At 41.6% G+C, this 18,707-nt stretch overlaps 1 protein-coding gene across 1 annotated transcript; it reads right to left on the reverse strand.

The window, feature by feature from the left end:
• Positions 1–559: 559 nt before the first annotated feature.
• LOC306708387 (sodium/hydrogen exchanger 3-like) lies at positions 560–17,690 on the reverse strand (the record flags this gene model as incomplete). Its single annotated transcript, XM_079176221.1, has 16 exons — positions 560–870; positions 1,629–1,721; positions 1,810–1,864; positions 2,278–2,451; positions 2,978–3,104; positions 3,561–3,706; positions 3,820–3,949; positions 4,038–4,108; positions 4,200–4,289; positions 4,409–4,611; positions 4,708–4,928; positions 5,051–5,228; positions 5,420–5,498; positions 6,145–6,305; positions 7,040–7,342; positions 17,369–17,690. The coding sequence occupies 16 exons, from the start codon at positions 17,688–17,690 to the stop codon at positions 560–562; spliced, it is 2,664 nt and encodes an 887-aa protein (XP_079032347.1).
• Between the last annotated feature and the right edge of the window lie 1,017 nt (positions 17,691–18,707).

The following is an 18,707-nucleotide window of genomic DNA, read 5'->3' on the forward strand; positions in this document are numbered from 1 at the left end:
TGACATTTTAATATTTAACCTCGAGAACACACACAAACAATGTAACATTCAGATTATGGGGCTGGAATTATTTTCATGGCACTCTCGATTAAATCTATTATCTTTATAAACAACACAACTCATAAATATCTACATTCTTGAAAAAAAGGTTTCTGCATCACATTCAGGGATGAGACACTCCACAGGGACGGACTTGCAATGTTTGACCGGTTTACTGTGAACCCGAGGGGCAAATATAACAATGTTCAACGCGCGCTGGTAAATAACATGCCCGGCCTGCGCACAGGTTCTCTGGCTTTTACGAGCAGCCTCCCTTTGCTCAGTGAAGGGTGAAGTTAGAGCAAGAGGAGCTGAGGAGAAGGGCACAAAGGTTGTGGGACTGTGAATGTTTGGTCTAGAGACTCGGGAGTCAGATTAAGCAACGGCACGGAAAAGAAAACATTCCCCTAGTCAATATTTTGAGAGTAGGCGCTGCAAAGTCTGAGGTCAGGTTCTGCGCCTTAGGCGGCCGGGGTTAAAGGGAGACGGAGGGGGGGGGGGGGGGGGGGGGGGGATGCTGCTACATGCGGCGACTGTCTGGGTGAGAGGGTGGCGGTGGAGGTGGAGGCGGAGGCGGAGTCAGCGGCGGCCCGTCGTCCATCTGCTGTGCGTCGGGGGCGTCGGCCTGCGCGAAGGAGTCGGTGGATCGAGTGCTGATGCGCAGGGGGGCCAGGCGCCGCAGGTCGCTGGGCGTCCACGGCAGCCTCAGCTGGGCCCGCTGCGAAGGGGCCACCGCGCCGCCGTCGAGCTCGGCCTGCGCCAGCCACGGGGGGATCTGCACCGGTGCCATGGGGTCCACGTCCGGCATGAAGCCCGGATTCTCAATACCAGCTGGGCGAAAGAAAAAGAAACGGAGTTAGTGCTGAGAGAGTTTGAGGGTTAGAGACATCAGTGGCAAATAACATTTATTCAAGTACTGTACTTAAGTAGTACCTGAGTTTTTACATTTATACTTCTACTCCACCACAATTCAGAGGCAAATATTTTACACTCTAATCCATCACATTTATCTGACAACTATAGTTATTTCCGATTAAGATTTGACATTAAATAGAATATATTTTAAATGTTTTTAGAGAAGAAAAGACATTTGTTTGGCTTGTGCCTATATGACTATATTACTACAGTGTCTAGTTGGGGCCCATTGACACATTACAGACACCTTTGAGTTTTAGAAGTTCAACCAAAGAGTGATTTCCCCTCTAAACTTCTCAAATGGTTTTATTTAAATAACCTTTTTAGGCCCAAAGAGGCAAAAAAATAGTTTCACGATAACAGCAAAGCAGACCATGCCGAGGGGCCGGAGCCGTAGGTTTGGATCCACTATACTTAAATACCTAACTGTGTTATAAAGTATTTAAATCTAGCTCCACCTCAAACAGCTACAACAGCAAAATGCTGCTTACACATCGAGGCAACAGTGTTAACAATCAAATAATGTAAGAGAACATGTTGCTGATAATACTTTTGTATCTTTATTTAAGTGGGATTTTGACTTTTACATAACACGGATTATTTCTAGAATGCTGTATTGGGACATTACATTAAATTAAGGATTAACCGCTGGTTGAAGATAAGTGGATTTATACCTCCTGCTCTGTAGGTGACCATCATGGGGAAGGGGAATGAGCCGCCTGATGCCTCTAAGCCAGAGCCGTTGTCTCCCTCTGAGAACTCAAAATCTAAAAAACAAAATAAGAGATAGTTTAAAAAAAAAAGCACTTGATGAAATCAGGGCTAATGTATCTATTTTGAAACTGAAACACCAACCTTCATCACCAGAATAGTAGCTTTTACTTTTGTCCGTTGATTTCCCATTTGGCACCTGCAGGTGGTAGAAGTTTATTTGTAGATTACATCGTTAACAAAGTTACAAAATGTGAAAAGCAAACATGTAAAACACACGTTTAGATGGTTAGGGCTGGGTATGATTTGCAATTTTTGGTTCTAGTGACGATTTTTGATACAATATCAGAGTTATTGTTTTGACAAAAGAAATCAAAGATCGTAGAAGAACAGCCTGAATAAAGTACGATAAGGCTGTGAAATTTAAATCGGGTACTATCTGATCAAAAATTATTATCTTATTATTATTAGATTATACATCTAGCCAAATATTTGATGACAGCTTTTGTTGATATATAAACACATTTTGTTTGCTACCAAAGAAGTATTGAGGTTTAGTACCCAGCCTTTTCGACTATTAAATTACACTGTAGACTATCTTACAAAAATGACCTTTTGCTGCTGGTCTTTCTTCGTGTGCTTGGTAATCGTCTTTGGTGGAGCAGCGCCCATCTTTGCAGACTTAAAGGACTCCAAACGAGTCCTCATGGTCCTCTGGAAGATCTCCTGAACCTCGTTTTCATCCTTGTTGACGTTGAAATGGCTCCGGCTGTATCTGTGCCGGTGCTGCACGCCACAAAACAAGAAACAGAAATTGAAAGAGTCAGTATGACCCACAGGCTTGAATGAGGCCGGGCTTGAGCCAAGTTCCCGGTGTTTTTCGTCTTGTTATACAATCTCTATTATGGAACTGGCATGACAGTGTCAGTGTTTGACATTCGGTAGGAGAATGCCCATGTCGGAGATTGTGTCACAAATATGTTTATTTATTTTCTACATTTGAAATTTGTTTTATTTAAAGGGCTCAGGCCCAAAACTGCTGCCATGGTTCAGGCTCAGGCTTGGTTCATGTATTATTTCTCATTACAAACTGAGGGTGGATGGTTTGAAAGAAGTGGGCAATTATGAGGCAGGTGGCATCTAATGAAACATGCTATTTTGTAGTATTATGGGAAATGTAGTATACTGCATTGAGACATAGTCAGGACTAAAAAATCTCCAACAATTGATCTCTGCTGCATTAATTTGTATCACTTTTTTTTAAAAGTGCAAAGCAATGAATGAATATAGTGACGTGTTTGAAAATGATGACCTGTTTCCTGCCCTTGTAGAGATGCTGCTGCAGCAGGTGGTGAGTGTTGATGTCCTCTGTTTCCCTCACTCCCTTCATGGTCTGCTCGTGCATTTCCAGGCTCACTGATGGCACAGGGTCTCTTCCACTGTGGGGGGAAAAAAGCATGTCAGCTACTTTATGTCTTCATCACACACAGCTCTGGTAGAGGCTTCTCAAGAAAATAGGAGCTAAATGATCATTTCTACTATTTTGTGTTTGTTTCCAAGTGTGAGGGAAAAAGATGAAGTGACTGCTTGTGGTCACCAGGGAGAAGTGTCTGAACAGATCTAATGTAAGTAGGTGTTCAATCGAAACAGTAGATCAACCCTTGTTTTCAACTTTTAAATAGTTCATTTTTCGATTTTCCTGCTCCGATGCGAGAGTCCTGGAACAGAGGATGTTGTGTGCTGTACAGATTGTAAAGCCCTCTGAGGCAAATTTGTGGTTCTGGGCTATACAAATAAACTGAATATAAATTCATATCTGAAATAAAAATGATGAGAGGAGTCAAACTACCTTCTCCTGTGATCGCGGTGTGCATCAGGTAGGAATGTTTGCTCACCTCATCGAGGACATCGCATTGTGATCGTTCGACGTGTCGGCCGTGATGTCGGGCATGATCTCATAGAAGTCGTCGTTGAACTTCTTCTTGAAGTCGACGAACGCGGTTTCATTGCGGACAAACTCCAGAGAACCTCTGCGTTCGCCCTGCAACATCGAGACCAGAGGACTTCCTTTACCGACCCTCTGCTTCTCTCAACGTCCACTTGAACAAAACACACTCGTATGTACTTGAAGCGTGCGCAGCGCTCGGCCCTCACCTCAGCCACGTAGCTCATAGCGTCCTTGATGTTCAGCTGATGGAAGACGTTGAAGACGTAGTCGCGGTTTTTCCTCGCCGACGGCTTCATCAGAATCCTCGACATCCACCTCGCCTCGAAGTGATTCCACCTTCACAGTGAGCGAAGAGACAATTGGAGATTCAATCAAAACAGTTTACACTTTATTAGTTAAACGGTTCTGAGACGTCTCTACATACTTGTCCCTCATGTAGTTATGTCCTATTTGTCCCGATATATCTTCTATGGCAACAAGCATGTGATCAAACACCTAAACAACGAGAATGGAGCATCTGTAATAGTTGCCTGGTTATGGTTCTTGCTGTTGTGTTTGTAAAAAAAGTGATTATTTCAAGCTTTACTTTGTTCTGCAATTTTTCTATGAGTGTGACCTCCGTCGCTGCAGCTCTTTTGACTTTAAGCCAGTTGACCAGAGGTTTCATCGTTATTCCCTGCGGCAGAAAGAGATTCACAATAAAAGCTAATATGAGTTTTGTGTAAGAAAGCTACGAAAACCAATTGTACCAATATACTGTTTCAGCTCAGAAACACAGGACAGAAACATGGTTACCTGAAGAATGACGGTGAAGTACACTACGATGAGAGTAGTGCAGATCATCAGATTCTTCTCCTTTATCTTGCTCCCATCCAGCATCGCAGCCAGGCCATACGCGACAGCCCCTCGCAGGCCACCGTAGCTCATAATCACCTGATCTATAAACTCCACGGGGACCAGCCTGAACTTGTTCAAGATCCAGGTGAGGAAAAAGACACCTGCAGTACACAAAACAAGCCGGTTTCGTGACCCCCCTGACATCAGACTGTGTACCGCTTGCACTCAAAACTGACAGCGAACGACGGGAATCTCACCGATAATTCTGTACACAAAGATGAAGAAGAGCGTGAGGAGGATGAAGCCCGTGTTCCACACCCAGATCGACTTGTCAATGGCCGAGATCCCGAGGAACACGAAGATGATGGTTTCTGATCCGTTGGCGAGAACCTTCATGACATATCTGACTGTGGCGACGGACCTCTCGTCCATGTTTGCGTTGATGTACTTCTGGCAGCACATACCACAGAAGACGATCCTACAGAACAAAAGCCACAGAAATAAATCATATCCCGCGGAACTTGTTCATGGCTTTTAATTCTTCTTCTATAAGATGTATAAATACTCAAACAGATGAGAGGTTTTTCATGGATTACTCACGATAGGATGGCAGACAGGGAGAGCATCTCAGCAGTCAGGTAGGCGAGGTATCCCAAGACGAAGACGAACGCTGGCTCAATGATCTGGATGTTTTTAGTGCACCTGGTCAGGAGAGAGATCAGCAGGCCGAACAAAAAGCCCACGAGGGAACCACCAAACGCCACCACAAAGAAGGAAACTGGAGAAAGAGAGGAGGTCATGCGTGTAAAAAGTTGTTTTCATGTTATCCAGCATATCCAACACTTGTATTCAACATAGCCCACTGTAAACATGTCCATATGTAGAGTCTAGTTAGCCAGGCAGGACTACCTGCACCACAAGCACATGTTACATTCCTCACTGGTAACCATAATGAATGTCTCTCCTTACTGATTCCTTTAATGATCTCCACAGCATTAATTCCAGATCCTCCCAGTGACACAAACGCATCAAAGACATTGAAGAGCACCTAAGAGAAGAAGAAAAACATTTGTCTTGAAAATAGGCGATACCTTCCTCCAAACCCAATGATTAAAAAGTATGTTGTTTAAACAGTGTGTCACAAATCAATTCATTTCCTTAATCTACTAATTTCCCAGCAACACATCATTTGTTTAGAAAGGTTTATTTCCCTCCTATCAGTTAAATAATATGGCATATTATCTACACGTGTACATGTTCATGATGATGTGTGATGAGTCATTACAGCTGATACATAAAGGTTTGTTTACACTCCAGGTAATATGGGGTCAAACCATTGTCATGTCCTTGAGAGTGAAACTAAGTGAAATTATTGACACCCAGCACCTGCAACTTAAGTGTGTAGCTTCAATAGAGTGGAATTTCATGATTCATAACACATACAAGCAATGTTTCTTATATGATTAACCTCTTCAAAGAGCTGTTTTTTATTGACCAGTGAGGGATAAGGTTCAGGCAAGGCGACAAGACCTCAGTCAGGGCAAAGGCTCTTATATTGAAGTGCACAATGTTTGCACTCTTTATACTTCGTGTCTTGAAAGTGTACTTTCCTATGATGGATGTCTCAGAACAAACTGTTCTTCACCTCAGGTAACATGAAACAACAATAAAAAAAAGAACACTGGCGTACGAACCACCGTCACGCCGTCGTTGAGCAGCGACTCTCCGAACACCATGATGAAGAGGACCTCGTTGACGTGGACTTGCTCGAACACGGCGATGACGGCCACAGGGTCCACAGCAGCAATCAGACTGCCGAAGAGAAGATACTGCAGCAGGCCGATGTCCAGGTCACCTACAGCACCGCACACAGAGCACGAGATTAACCACTACATTTGGATTGGATTGAAAGAGCAACTAATCCCCCATATATGCACATATTGTGTTATAAATATGCGTAGTGACTGCCTTTGGCTGGTTGAAAACGGGCTACTGTAAGTGAATTTTGCTATTGGCTGATCCGGAACCAGGTGACGTATGTGGAGCCAGCTTTTGTCACCAAATATTATATTCCATTTCTGTCAATAAATCCCACGAAATGGCACACACTGTTCCTTTAAGGGAACTTAGAAAGTTGACAATTCTCTTGCGAGCTCTGGAGCGTCTTTTTTTCTATTCTTTCTACGCAGAATTATGGACGGATATTTGCGCGGGACATTGGAGATAATAATATCCCTTTCTACCCAGGAAGTGTAAGTCTCACTGAATCTAAAATATGTTTACCGTGACTGTGTGTTCAGAGAAGGAGTGCGACTTTTAACACAAATTGCAGTCCAAATCAGAGGCCAATAACTAACTTCCTGTTGTAGTTGACAGTTCTTTCCTTTTTGTTTTATATCGTCACTCTGACTCACCCCTTCCTATCTTACACCCTTTATAGAAATAAACTACGGAAAAATATACTAACTTTCTCTCAAAATGCCAGTGGGACTGAAAGCTTTTGAGGTCCCTTAATCTGAACATCCCAGAATGATCCTGACCCATTTCACTGTGAGTAGCGGGCAGCCTGCTGAAGTGAAAGTCTCTTACCCATGGCTCCCCCCTTGTGACACCCCCACAGCGACAGCCCCAAGCTGGCGGCGTTCCAGCAGGTCCCGATGACGGCGTAGACCAAGATGGCGCCCATGTTGCTGAAGAAGAGCTTGTTTGGCATGGAGTAGCCCGCATCCAGGATGATTTGAGGCAACAGGTAGAAGAAGAACAACGTTGGGGTCAGCTTGAAGGTCTGCACCTGGTCTGCACCCCAAATGATCCCCCCCAGAATGAAGCCGAAGCAGATGAGCAAGGCACTCTCTGGGATCACACTGGTCACATGGTGGTTGGCCTCGATGACTGAGAGAAGAACAGAAGAGAGGAAGGGTTGTTTTTTTTTTAATTGATCGAAAACAAATCAATGTATTGTGAGGCTTTCTCTAGTGCAGGGGTATTCAATTACATTTCCAAAAGGTCCAGATTGAGAAAATCTCCTTGTGCAAAGGTCCGGAACATTACAATAATATCTAACTTGCGCTATTTAGTGCCATATATATATATATATATATATATATATATATATATATTCTTGAATATATATATTCAAGAAGCCTAGTAGTAGTAACGTCTGTGTAGTCAACAACTGTCAAATCAAATAAAGAAAGTACAAATCAATTATATCTTAACAATTATTATTCTCAGTTTTCAAATTGAACTGGATGGATTATAAATAATACATAGAAATACATAAATAAATGATCTTCTCATTCAAGTCAAATAAGGGCTGGATTAAAGAATGACTGACAACAGAAAGCTTTTGAAAAATGTGCATCTTAAAATAAAGTACTTCATTTTAGAAACAAAAACTGAATAGTATGGAAGCCCAATCCACCAGCAAAAAAAAAAAAGGTAAAAAAAAAAAAATCTAATTATTAAAAAAATGTTGCTGGCGGAAAAAAAGTACAGATGGGTGCATCCATCTGTAACCATAACACTGACCAGATGTTTCCAGTTGCTATAGAAAGTCGAAATGATGCGTCATAGAAGCAGCTCTTCATAGGTTACCCAACATTTGACATATAAATGGATTGTGAGTACATTGAAGACTTCTTTAAACGTGGCTTTACAACACAGGAAATACTTAAATTGCTTGATGTTTCACATGGATTGGATTGTACTGAGCAAACGCACCCTTGAATAGAATTTTAAGCAAGAAGCAGCTCTGGAGTATAAAGAATAAAACCAATGTGAACTTTTTTTTTTTTTTGCTGGCAGAATTTTTTTTTCAAAAAAAAGTTTTCAAGGATTCTGATCATTTTGGGCTCTTAGGTTTATTTTACTGTTTTTATACTGCCCGTTGGAAGAATTCACCTGTACGAGTCTGTCCATTCTTAGTTTAAGACTCTGGTCTCTATGAACACTTGTCTCTTTTAAAAGATTGTGTTGACAAATTACTTTACTGACTCACGTACTAAGTTTACTGCTCTGCTATCTATTTTCTTGTCCCTCCCCCGTGTGTCACGGTGTGTGTACGTCTCACTCGAGTCAAGAAATTCGTCAGAATCAAGAAATTCGTCAGAATCCACATATTTGATTGGCTGAGCTGCATCACGTGATGTGATTTACAGCGCATTGGTCGGCGTGTTTCCTGCACCGCTGAACAAGTGCCGTAAATGCTGGAAAAGCTGCGCCGGTTAAAATAGAAGCGCTCCGTCAAAATGTAATAATTCTGGGTCCTGGGTCCGGATACAACGGCGTCTGGGTCCGGATCCGGACCGCGGTCCGCCAATTAGTGACCCCTGTGGGTTCTCACATAACAACCAACAAGAGTAGATCCATAATAACCAATAATAAGATAGAATCTTCTAGGGCCCATGTTTAATTTTGGGTCTCGGGGGTGACAAAGTTTAAAACTCATTGCATCATAAAGAAACCATAAAACTCAAACTTTGGGAGGTTGCAAAATTTGCAAATGATCAACTGTTGCGCTCGACCGAGAAAGTGCCACTTTTTGTTCCGGGCATATGATTAACCAGCGTGGTGACGGTTTATTAATCTCTCTGCGTAACTAAAGACAGACTTTTGCTTAAGGTTATTTGACTTTATGGCCTGACAAAGTGTCACTTAAGTTGATTTAATAATCAAACCTACTGAACCGTTACAATAGACCCATTTCAGAATGTTGATTTCTCCTTGCAGCCCACGGGGCTCAACTGTTGCTGTGCCAGACATGTTCCATTCAAAAGAGGCTGAAGATTAAAAAAAAGCTTGTGATGAAGGTCTGTTACGTTTCAATGCTGTTTGTATTTGTGCATGAAAAGTGGAACGAAGCTAAGAAAGCAAGCAGATCAGTGTAGCGAGTAAATGTGATGCATCTTTTTTCACCTTTCAGCACACAGGTTTTGTGGTATTCAACAGGATCAAATATTAAACAACGAAGTGATTATAAAAAGGTCAGAAACGCTTGAAGAGACTCTTCTGTTCATCGGTTTGTGTTCATAACACAGAGTGCTCACTGCTGCAGGATGTGACACTGTTTGTTACAATATCAGTCGCATATCGCGTTGCAATTTGAAAAATTCTCGCTATGCTGAAACATACCTTCTCACCGCTGAAAGCCGCTATGTGTTCGTTTGCTTATGTTGCCGGCGTTACCAGTCAACTTTGATCAAAGCATGCACAGCTGAAGCAGATCAGCTGAGATTTTGAGTGTTAAAAGTTAAATAAAATGAATGTGCTGTTTTTCCAATCTTAAAGGTGAAGCCATGCTGTCGTCAATCTCATACATAAACACTTTTTTTTTAATGAATCCTAGCTCATTTCACAAAACTATTATTGTTTTTTAATTTAAGAAAATAGTCTGTTTTCATATGAGATAATAGGAGTAATTCCTGCATATGCAAACATGAGGAGGATCAGTCAGTGCGTGTGGCAACAGGATTACATTGTAACCATTTGACATTGTGGGTTAAATATAACTCCACATTATCTTGTTTGACGGTGGAATCTGTCAGACCGCAAAATCCAAACTATGTGTGACATAACTCTGACTGGCTGACGCGCTGCTGTTTCTTCTCTCATCTCATAAGTTCAATAGTCATATGAGATAAGAAACTAATGGTAACCGGTGACTGGTCCATATAGAAGTCTACATGATTTAAAAAAAACAAAAAAAACTTTCTAGCACATTCTATTTCCTGAACTGTTTGTTACGTACCCAATTTAGCCAAACCAGCCACCAATATCCATAATACAACTAGATAAGGAGCCTGCACATGGTGCCACTTAAAGGTCACGACGGGTATTCCTGTGATGACGCTGGAGACATGGCCGTGTTCCGTCTGACTCGAGTTGGATTTGGACTCAGATGGCGGCTCCGGGTGGGAGCCTTGCTGCGTCGGCGCCGCGTCCCCGTTCACGGCCGGGATCCCCGAGGTGAGGCGGATCAGTAACACCGACCCCAGCAGCCAAAGGTGTACATATCCGCAGCGTTGCATTTGATGAAAGTAACGCACGAAATAGAGTCAAAAAATGTAAATGTCTCTCAGATGTTGAGGAGGTGAACTGTCTGCACCAAGGCTGAAGCACCGGACAGTGTGTCACACCTCTTATCCCTCCTTTTTTCTGTGTCTTTGGGCTTCCTCTGTCTTACTCACTGTTTACTATCACTTACTATCTCTTCACTACTCTTTCCCTCTAGTGCTGCATCTTTCTATCTCAGTCTGCGACTTTGTATCCTCCCACGGTCCGCAGCGATGCAGTGAATTCAGAAGTGTGCAGAACCTCGGACTCAGCCGTTTATATGTAAAATATCTCCTCTATGACTAAGGTTGTGTGTGTGTGTGTGTGTGTGTTTAGGAGTAACGGATGTCCAAGAAAGGTCTCCGGTTATTCAGTCACGTTTGAAACGTTGACCAGTCATTACTCTGTGCTTTCCGGCCTCTGAACGCATCAACTCAAGTTTGTCATGTGTGTGTCTGGGAGTGTGTGGGGGGGGGTGGGGTGATGGAGCAGAGGTCATTTGATGTTGAACAGCTACCTGAGCGTGAGTGCAGTAACACTTCCACTGGCTTTGTCTCACTGCGTTGTGCTGAGTAATGATTGACGGTGACGTTACTCAATCCTGGTTAAAGACTCCCAGTCCCTTAACGTGAGGGAGAGATGAGAAAGCTGTCCTCCAGCAGTCCCGAAATAAACTCCTCGTGCAATATAATGGGGAAGAAAGTCCCTGAATAAGATCATTTCTTTGTGTTGTCTGGAACTTTTTGACTTGAAATGTATGATACACCTTTGTAAAGTCCAAAAACTGTCAGAAACACATCAATGAGCCTTGTGATGCACCTGTCCTCTGAAGTTTATTTTGACTCAACCCTGCATGTGCTGTCCCGGTGCAGTACTCACTGAAGCACCACTGCCCAGCTGTTTAAAGGTAGCATTTGTAATCTTCTTCAAAAGACGTTTTGAAGGACGTGTCGTCATTATTGCCGACTTGTCGACTTTCTTGATAGATTTTGCAACTTTTGGAGCTAGCGACTTTCTTTGGAAAATAGCTGGCAGCACCGAGCTACGTTTTTAGGTTGGATCATTTTAAATCGTATATTTTTAGAGGCCTACTCTCGCTAAAATCTCAAGACTACCAACCCCCTAGCTTTAGGTGAATTACTTTGTATAGTTGTGAGCCATTATTACAGAGTCATGTCATCAGTAGAAACCAGTGGACTTGGCGCTGAGGGCCACACACAGGGTGGGGAAGTATGAGGAGACCGACTGACACATTTCATGAGATTTATCGACTGTATGAAGAATATAGAGTAACGGCAGCCTTGTCCTTTACATGACCACTACAGTTACATCACTCCAAAGTGAAGGTAGATTAGTCTACTTATGCTAACAATTAGGCTACATACTGTGCTTATTCCCATAAGAGCTGATTCGTTATGATGGTTTGTTTTGTCCAGGTGTCCCGTCCTGTGTGAGCATGACAGGAGACAATAGCCTCAGTGTGAAGACCGGTTTAGTGATTTGATACGTAAGCTGTCGTACAGTCACAGGTGTGAACCAGTATTACTCTACGAATAAAAGGACAAAGATATCTGAGGTTGCTCAGATGGAAATATATTGTATTATTTGAGTTGATATAACTCAGCATAATTACTAATTACATAATGTGATGACCACTACTTAGTTTTGTCTATTGAATAGGTAAAGCAGCTTCTTATGTGATAGACGTCTTCTTGGTTTCTGACAGTGGTGGAAGAAGTATTCAGCTCCTTGAAGTACTAATACCTCACTGTGAAAATACAAAAATTCAAAAGTATTATCTGCTAAACTATCTTAATTAAAGTATGAAAAGTACTCATTGTGCAGTAAAGATGTTCCCTGTCAGTGTTTTACTATTATATTGATGTTTCTGAATTAATAGAATTGCTACATTAAGGGGAGACACTACAGGCAAACACATTGTTGAGATTTATGGTCTATTTTGGTTCCATAACATCTTTCAGACGATAAGAAAACATCCAAAATACACATTTATATTTTACCACTTTGTCTGTTTGGGTTTGAAGATTTCTCCTTAATTCACCAACAGCTAGCGTTGGATAATGCCTCATTTGCATATTCAAACAGAACATTTCATAAAACTCGTAATACAAAAGAATATTGTTTTTTATACCGTTCACCTGTCGAGCTCAGAACATCTGTCGTTTTGAAGCTTCGTGGCGATGCATTTTCTAGATGATCCAACAGGCTTTTCATTTAGCTTAATAAGTAGGAGAACTTTCTCAACCCATGAAGTAACACTTCATCCTTCAGTTTATCAGAAAAATTATAATTCAAAATCAACAGATTTGGAGATAAATGGTTTTCACTGGACAGCCATAAAAAATTGTAATATGAAAAGTAACTACAGCTGTCAAATACAAGTAGTGGAGTAAAAAGTACCATTTGACCATCTGAGATGTAGCGGAGTAGGAGTCGAAAGTTACATAAAATGGAAACATTAAAGTAAAGTACCTTGAATTCGTACTTATGTACAGTACTTGAGTAAACGTACTTCACTCCCCCACTGGTTTCTGATGTGCTGATAATCCTCTTTATAAGAACACCTATAGCTGCACAGTCAAGCATGATCGGCCCCGTTCGGCCTTATTAACTAATGACCTCATATGTCTTGCTGAACGGTAGCTGGCCTTTAACTTAAACACTTCAATCATTCTAAAGTGGCCACAGCTCTGTGCACACTTCCAGCAGCCACAGAGACAGGTCAACGGACTTCATGGTGAAAAGAAAAGATCACGTAGAGGTTGTTTTCAGACCGGGAGTTACGGCAGCTACAGTTAAGGATTGTAATAGAAGTTATTGTTTGTCAGGCTGCTCAATGAAGTGAGTCATTTGTGACCGAGCAGACTATAAAAAAGATAAATGACAACGTCACCAACCTCATAAGGGGGCGACCTGTTGGGAGTGAAAAGGTCAGAACCTAAACAAAATTAACCTAAACTTCTGCAATGCAATTTTGACTATACGAAAATGTAGAATGTATAAAATAGGAAGCTTTCCAGCCTGTGACAGATACACAAACCTGCATTCATTGTCCATTGTCCTTCAATTAGCACAGAGCAGAGGGACTCGACTACAGTGGGAACGAAAGAAAGCAAGCATTGTAAATCTGTGAGGAGGAAATAAGATCTGAAGAAAATTGATGCCCTTGTCTGAGCTACGATGAGTACGTATAAAGTCAACATTTGAATTGCGCCCGTATTGTTTGAGTTCAAGCAAGTTTACTCTATAAAATCGATTTGTTCCTTTAAAGATACGTTTGTCAAACCAACCACAAACACGAGTTCTTCTTGGAATGAGTGTATGTCAAGTTTCCCAACATATTAAAGTTAAGGGTAGGCTAATGGTGCAGGGCAGTCAAACATTTATGAGTCCTTTTATCTCTGTATCCATAAAGGTTTAATCCCGGTATGAAATAGTGGATTTAGTGGGAACATTTCGGAGATGTCCTCTAATCCCTGAGTCAATGTTTGCCTTCTACGCAGCCTTTGCTCTCTCTGACGTTTTCTATTTAGACAATTTCAAGTGTGGGCTCAAGATTTCCTTAAGGAACTGTGGGGATGAATGTTGTCTTTTGCAATCTTAAGAAAATTGTTCAAAACCCATGCTTGCAAATCAGATTTTAGATTTCAACAAATGTAAACTATGCTGAGTGAAATTTAAATCATGCAACCTCTCAAACTTCTGAAGTTTGGAAGCATTCCTTTTCACAAAAACTCAAAAGACAAATGTCAGTAGCTGCAGAAACAGCTGCTAAAAATCACACAAAACTATATTTCTTTGTTATCACTAATAATCTCTACTGTCAGTACAAACACAGCTGTAACATTTTCAGCCTAAAGGCAGCGCAGATGACCGCTGAAGCTGCCAAGGCGTCTGACTTCATTGTTTGGTTACCAACCTCCGTTATTTCCTGCATCCTATACAGACAACCACAGTCCTGTATTTATGCCAGTGGAGGTGTACACAAACACATGCACGCAGAGACACACACACAAATGCATGCTCATTCATTTACATTGTCCACAGTGCCACAACCCATTTGCGTCTGTTGTGTATACGTGACATGCTAATGACCGTCCTAGGACAAGACACATGCTTCCTCTGGCGAAGGTCAATCTCTCTTAATGGCCCCAATTATGTAAAATTCCTTATTTCAGAAGTGGATTTTAAAAATTTGATTTGATTCACATACATCTTAGAAAAACGTGTAACGTGTTTTTATCCCACGTATAAATATTTTACAAACCCAGTTGCACGCAAACCCTAAACCTTGGAATGAGCTATGACGACTTATTAAATACCATTAACCACATCCTGGCATGTGGTTATTTTATAAATTAACGGTTTCTTGATTGAATTTCCATAAAAATCCCTTTATCACCTCACGTAAATTAATATACAGCATTAAAGATAGTATACACATCGCCATTGGTGGAAAGTGACAAAGTACATTTCCTCATGTACAAGTGTGAGGTACATTATTTAAAGTTACTGTGGAGAATTTAAGAATTAAAAGCATTATTTAGTAGAATTTATAGCACCCCTAGTGGTGAATGAAATTGTCACAATGATGAGAATGTAAATTATGTTAAGAGTCACAATATATTTACTTATGGAATGTAATATAGGTTTACAGGATGTTTACTTATAGAAGATATTATATGTTTGCAATAAGTTTACTTGTAGGAGTCTTTTAACATAATCATTGGAAGTGTTGAACCAAAGTACAGTCACATCGTTATGGGGGTTCTGAGCCATGAGGCAGAGAGATCAAAGGGGACACAGAGGTGCTGGACAAATGGCCAAGGAAGGAGGAGGAGAACCGGAGACAACTGAAGGGAAGCAGACGGCCATAAAACAGAGAGCACTCCTGGGTAACACCATGCGGTCCCAGGTCAGAGGTGATGTCAGAGGTGATGTCACAAGGGGTCTAGCCATTGAGATGAGCAGTGGATCGATGAAGGAGGCGTCAGAGCGATTGGAAGCCAATCACTGACCCCAGAAGACGGCCTTTGTGTTTTACGACAGATTTGGGACACTTTCCGACCATCAAAGGACATAAAAGGACTGTTTGCGAGGACGTGCGCCGGGCCATGGTAGTTCGCTTTGCAGGATCCGACTTGGTCGGGCCTGTGAGTGGAGTTGCACGTGGTCTCTGCTCTCGAGATGCATACTATCGATAGTGTATTATAGATTATAATTGTCATCATCAGTTTACAGTCGTCATTGTTTAATTAAATACTGTTTTGAATTTGGACCGGATCGAGTTACTTTATGATGCGCCTGCGCAGAAAGAAGTAAACACAGCAGCGGCCTTGCGCTTCCTCCACCAGTTTCAGCCTCAACATTACTACATGGAACTTTTTAACTGGTTGAAACAGTCTCAATTAATACTGAAGCCTATGTATGACCTACATAAGCAAACAAGACCACCGATGGCTGTTTCTATATAGTTATTCTGTATGCCTGTCTTCAGTTCCGATTCTCTGCGAAATCAGACAAAGTGATTTACTGCATGCAGGTTCTCCAGAAACTACTTCAGCTAAGACTCTAACAGGGACCAGCCCAACAGCGGCTCCCTCCCCGCTGGGGGCCAACACCAACACCACGCTGATGGAGGCCCGGGCTGAACCACTGGAGGGAAGGGAGGCACCGCAGAACCTCAACCCGGACTATGGGGGGGCAGACTGTCAGACCCTGCTACTGTAAAAGGTTAAGACGCTTGGAGACGCCAAAATCAACACAAAATGAATGTTCCACGTAGCAGCTTTAAGTGTTTCCACTTTATATTGTGTCATACTTCTACTCCACTTTTTATTGAAATAAGTGGGATGGACAAAATATTAGAAAAGCCTCTGAGTATTAGGTGAAACAAACTCCAGCTTCCGAAATGACCATCAAATTCATTCAACACCTCAAAAACTGACCATTACAACTTCCATGAAGCCTAGAATTTGGAGCTTTGGTTGTCGTTTTCATGGATTCTGGACGTCGCAAGTGACTCAAGGTGGACTCTTAGTATACCCGAAGGCTGAATGAGATATTTTTAGGCAACCAATTAATTTTCACAAGCTGAAAACACACTTTGAAAGGGTTAATGTTCTAAAATGAAAACATGGACAACTCCCAGACTGGACAACGCTGGTAGCGACCTGTCAATCACCGTGTAGCCCCGCCGTAAAGCATACCCTGCTTTATGGTCTATTTGACTCTAAATGGACCATAGTTTACTAAATGAACATCATGCTGTATTAAAGAAGACTTGAAACTAGACATTGAGACCATAAACTCATGTTTACAATGTTTACTGAGGTAATAAATCAAGAGAGAAGTTGAGTCATTTTCTCATAGACTTCTATACAACCAGAGGAGTCGCCCCCTGATGGACATTAGAGAGAATGCAGGTTTAAGGCACTTCCGTGACCCGAGGAGGTTGCAGCCAATAATATAATATAATATAATATAATGTTATATAATATAATATAATATAATACAATATAATACAATATAATCTGAAAAGAGTTTTACTTTTAAAAGTATAAATGCAGGACTTTTTCTTGCTGTACACTGTGTCATTGATAATTTTACTAAACTAGAGGATCTACGTACTTCTTCCAAAGCTGCTATCAACCATCTTCACCTTGGAAGTGTGAATTCTGCATTCTACTCACTGACTAATGACAATCTAATTTTTCCTCTAATTAAGTCACCGCAACAAGTTTATAAAACAATATGCTAACCTAAATGATATTTACTGATCAAATAACCCTTTGGGGTGTACTCCAGATAAGCCCTGCATAGACAAGGCTTGATAGGACTCACTGATCTTGCAGAGCCAGCTGACCAGGATCCAAAGGGCCACCAGGTAGGGGGTGGAGACATGGTGCCACTTCCAGCTCACAATAGGCAAAGTGGTTATGGGCCCCCCTCCATGACCACCTTCTCCGGCAGCACTTTCATGATGATCACTGTCACCATGTCCACTGTCGGTGCTGGAGTTTGTGGTGGTCCCTTGATCGTTGTGTCCTGTGTCCTCAGAGCCAGGGTCAGCGTCGTGTCCCGTCTGCTCACTGGCCAGGCTGGGGCCTCTGGACGCCATCAGCAACATGCAGAGAAAAAGAGCAAATCGCCTTGTAGCTGCCATGTTTGGGGAGAGTCACGACACAAACTCTTGATGCAAAACGTTATTTAGACTGTTGACTCAAGTGCTCAGGTCCACCTCAGATAATGAGTCTTTCATTCCTCTCCTGCGTCCCCTCCTTCCCCTTCAGGTCACTTTTACTTTGTTCTTACTGAGGTCCACATCTTCACCTGGCCTGAGCATTGTGGCCCCGGTCTCTCCTCTCTGCCAAGGACACAGCTATTTACAGCAGGTGAAGCTCAGCCCATTCTGATGCTCGTCTGTCTCCTCCCACTCTGTATCCTGACCAGCTAGTTTGGCTACTTTGCTCAATGGAAGATTTGATGTTCTCGTCCTTACTTGGCTATTATTATATTTGGGTGTTGAAGCTTCATAAGCAAGTTTTCACTGATGTTAAACTTCCAGATTTATTGCGAGGTATCCTAATTTTAGAAGCTATTTCTTGTTTGAACACATTTTAAGTCCTTAAACAAACAAACAACTTAATAAGAGCTTGAATAAAGTGGGTGGTATGTTTCTTGATTTGAAAAAAACTTTTTTTAAATCCCACATCTTATTTTCTTTGTCTTGGCCATGATTTCTATTTTCCAGATTAAAGGGGAACCCCACCAATTCCACATATCAAACTCAGTTTACTAGTCATGAGGAGCACTAGTCAGTGTTAACAAATACTTGATTGGTTGATCGACAAAATAAAGCAACTCTTTTTGATAAGCGTCTCAGTTTCTCAGTTCTGAAGATTTGCTGCTTTTTCTTGTCTTCTGTGAACATAAATTAAATTAAATTAATTTCTAAAAACAAGCAATTTAAAGACCACACATTGGGCTTTAATAATTTTTTTGTACTTTCTGTCATTTTATAAACCAAACAATTAATTAGTTAATGGAGAAACTACTTGGCGGATTAATCAATAACGAAAATAAACATTTGTTGCAGCCTACGTGTCTGAAAACACAAACCTACCATAGCAGTGAGATAGTGACCCATCAAGTGATGCTATTTGTTGCATTATGGGAAATG

This window comes from Pholis gunnellus (assembly GCF_910591455.1).
Source record: "Pholis gunnellus genome assembly, chromosome: 16".
Classification (NCBI taxonomy): Eukaryota; Metazoa; Chordata; class Actinopteri; order Perciformes; family Pholidae; genus Pholis; species Pholis gunnellus.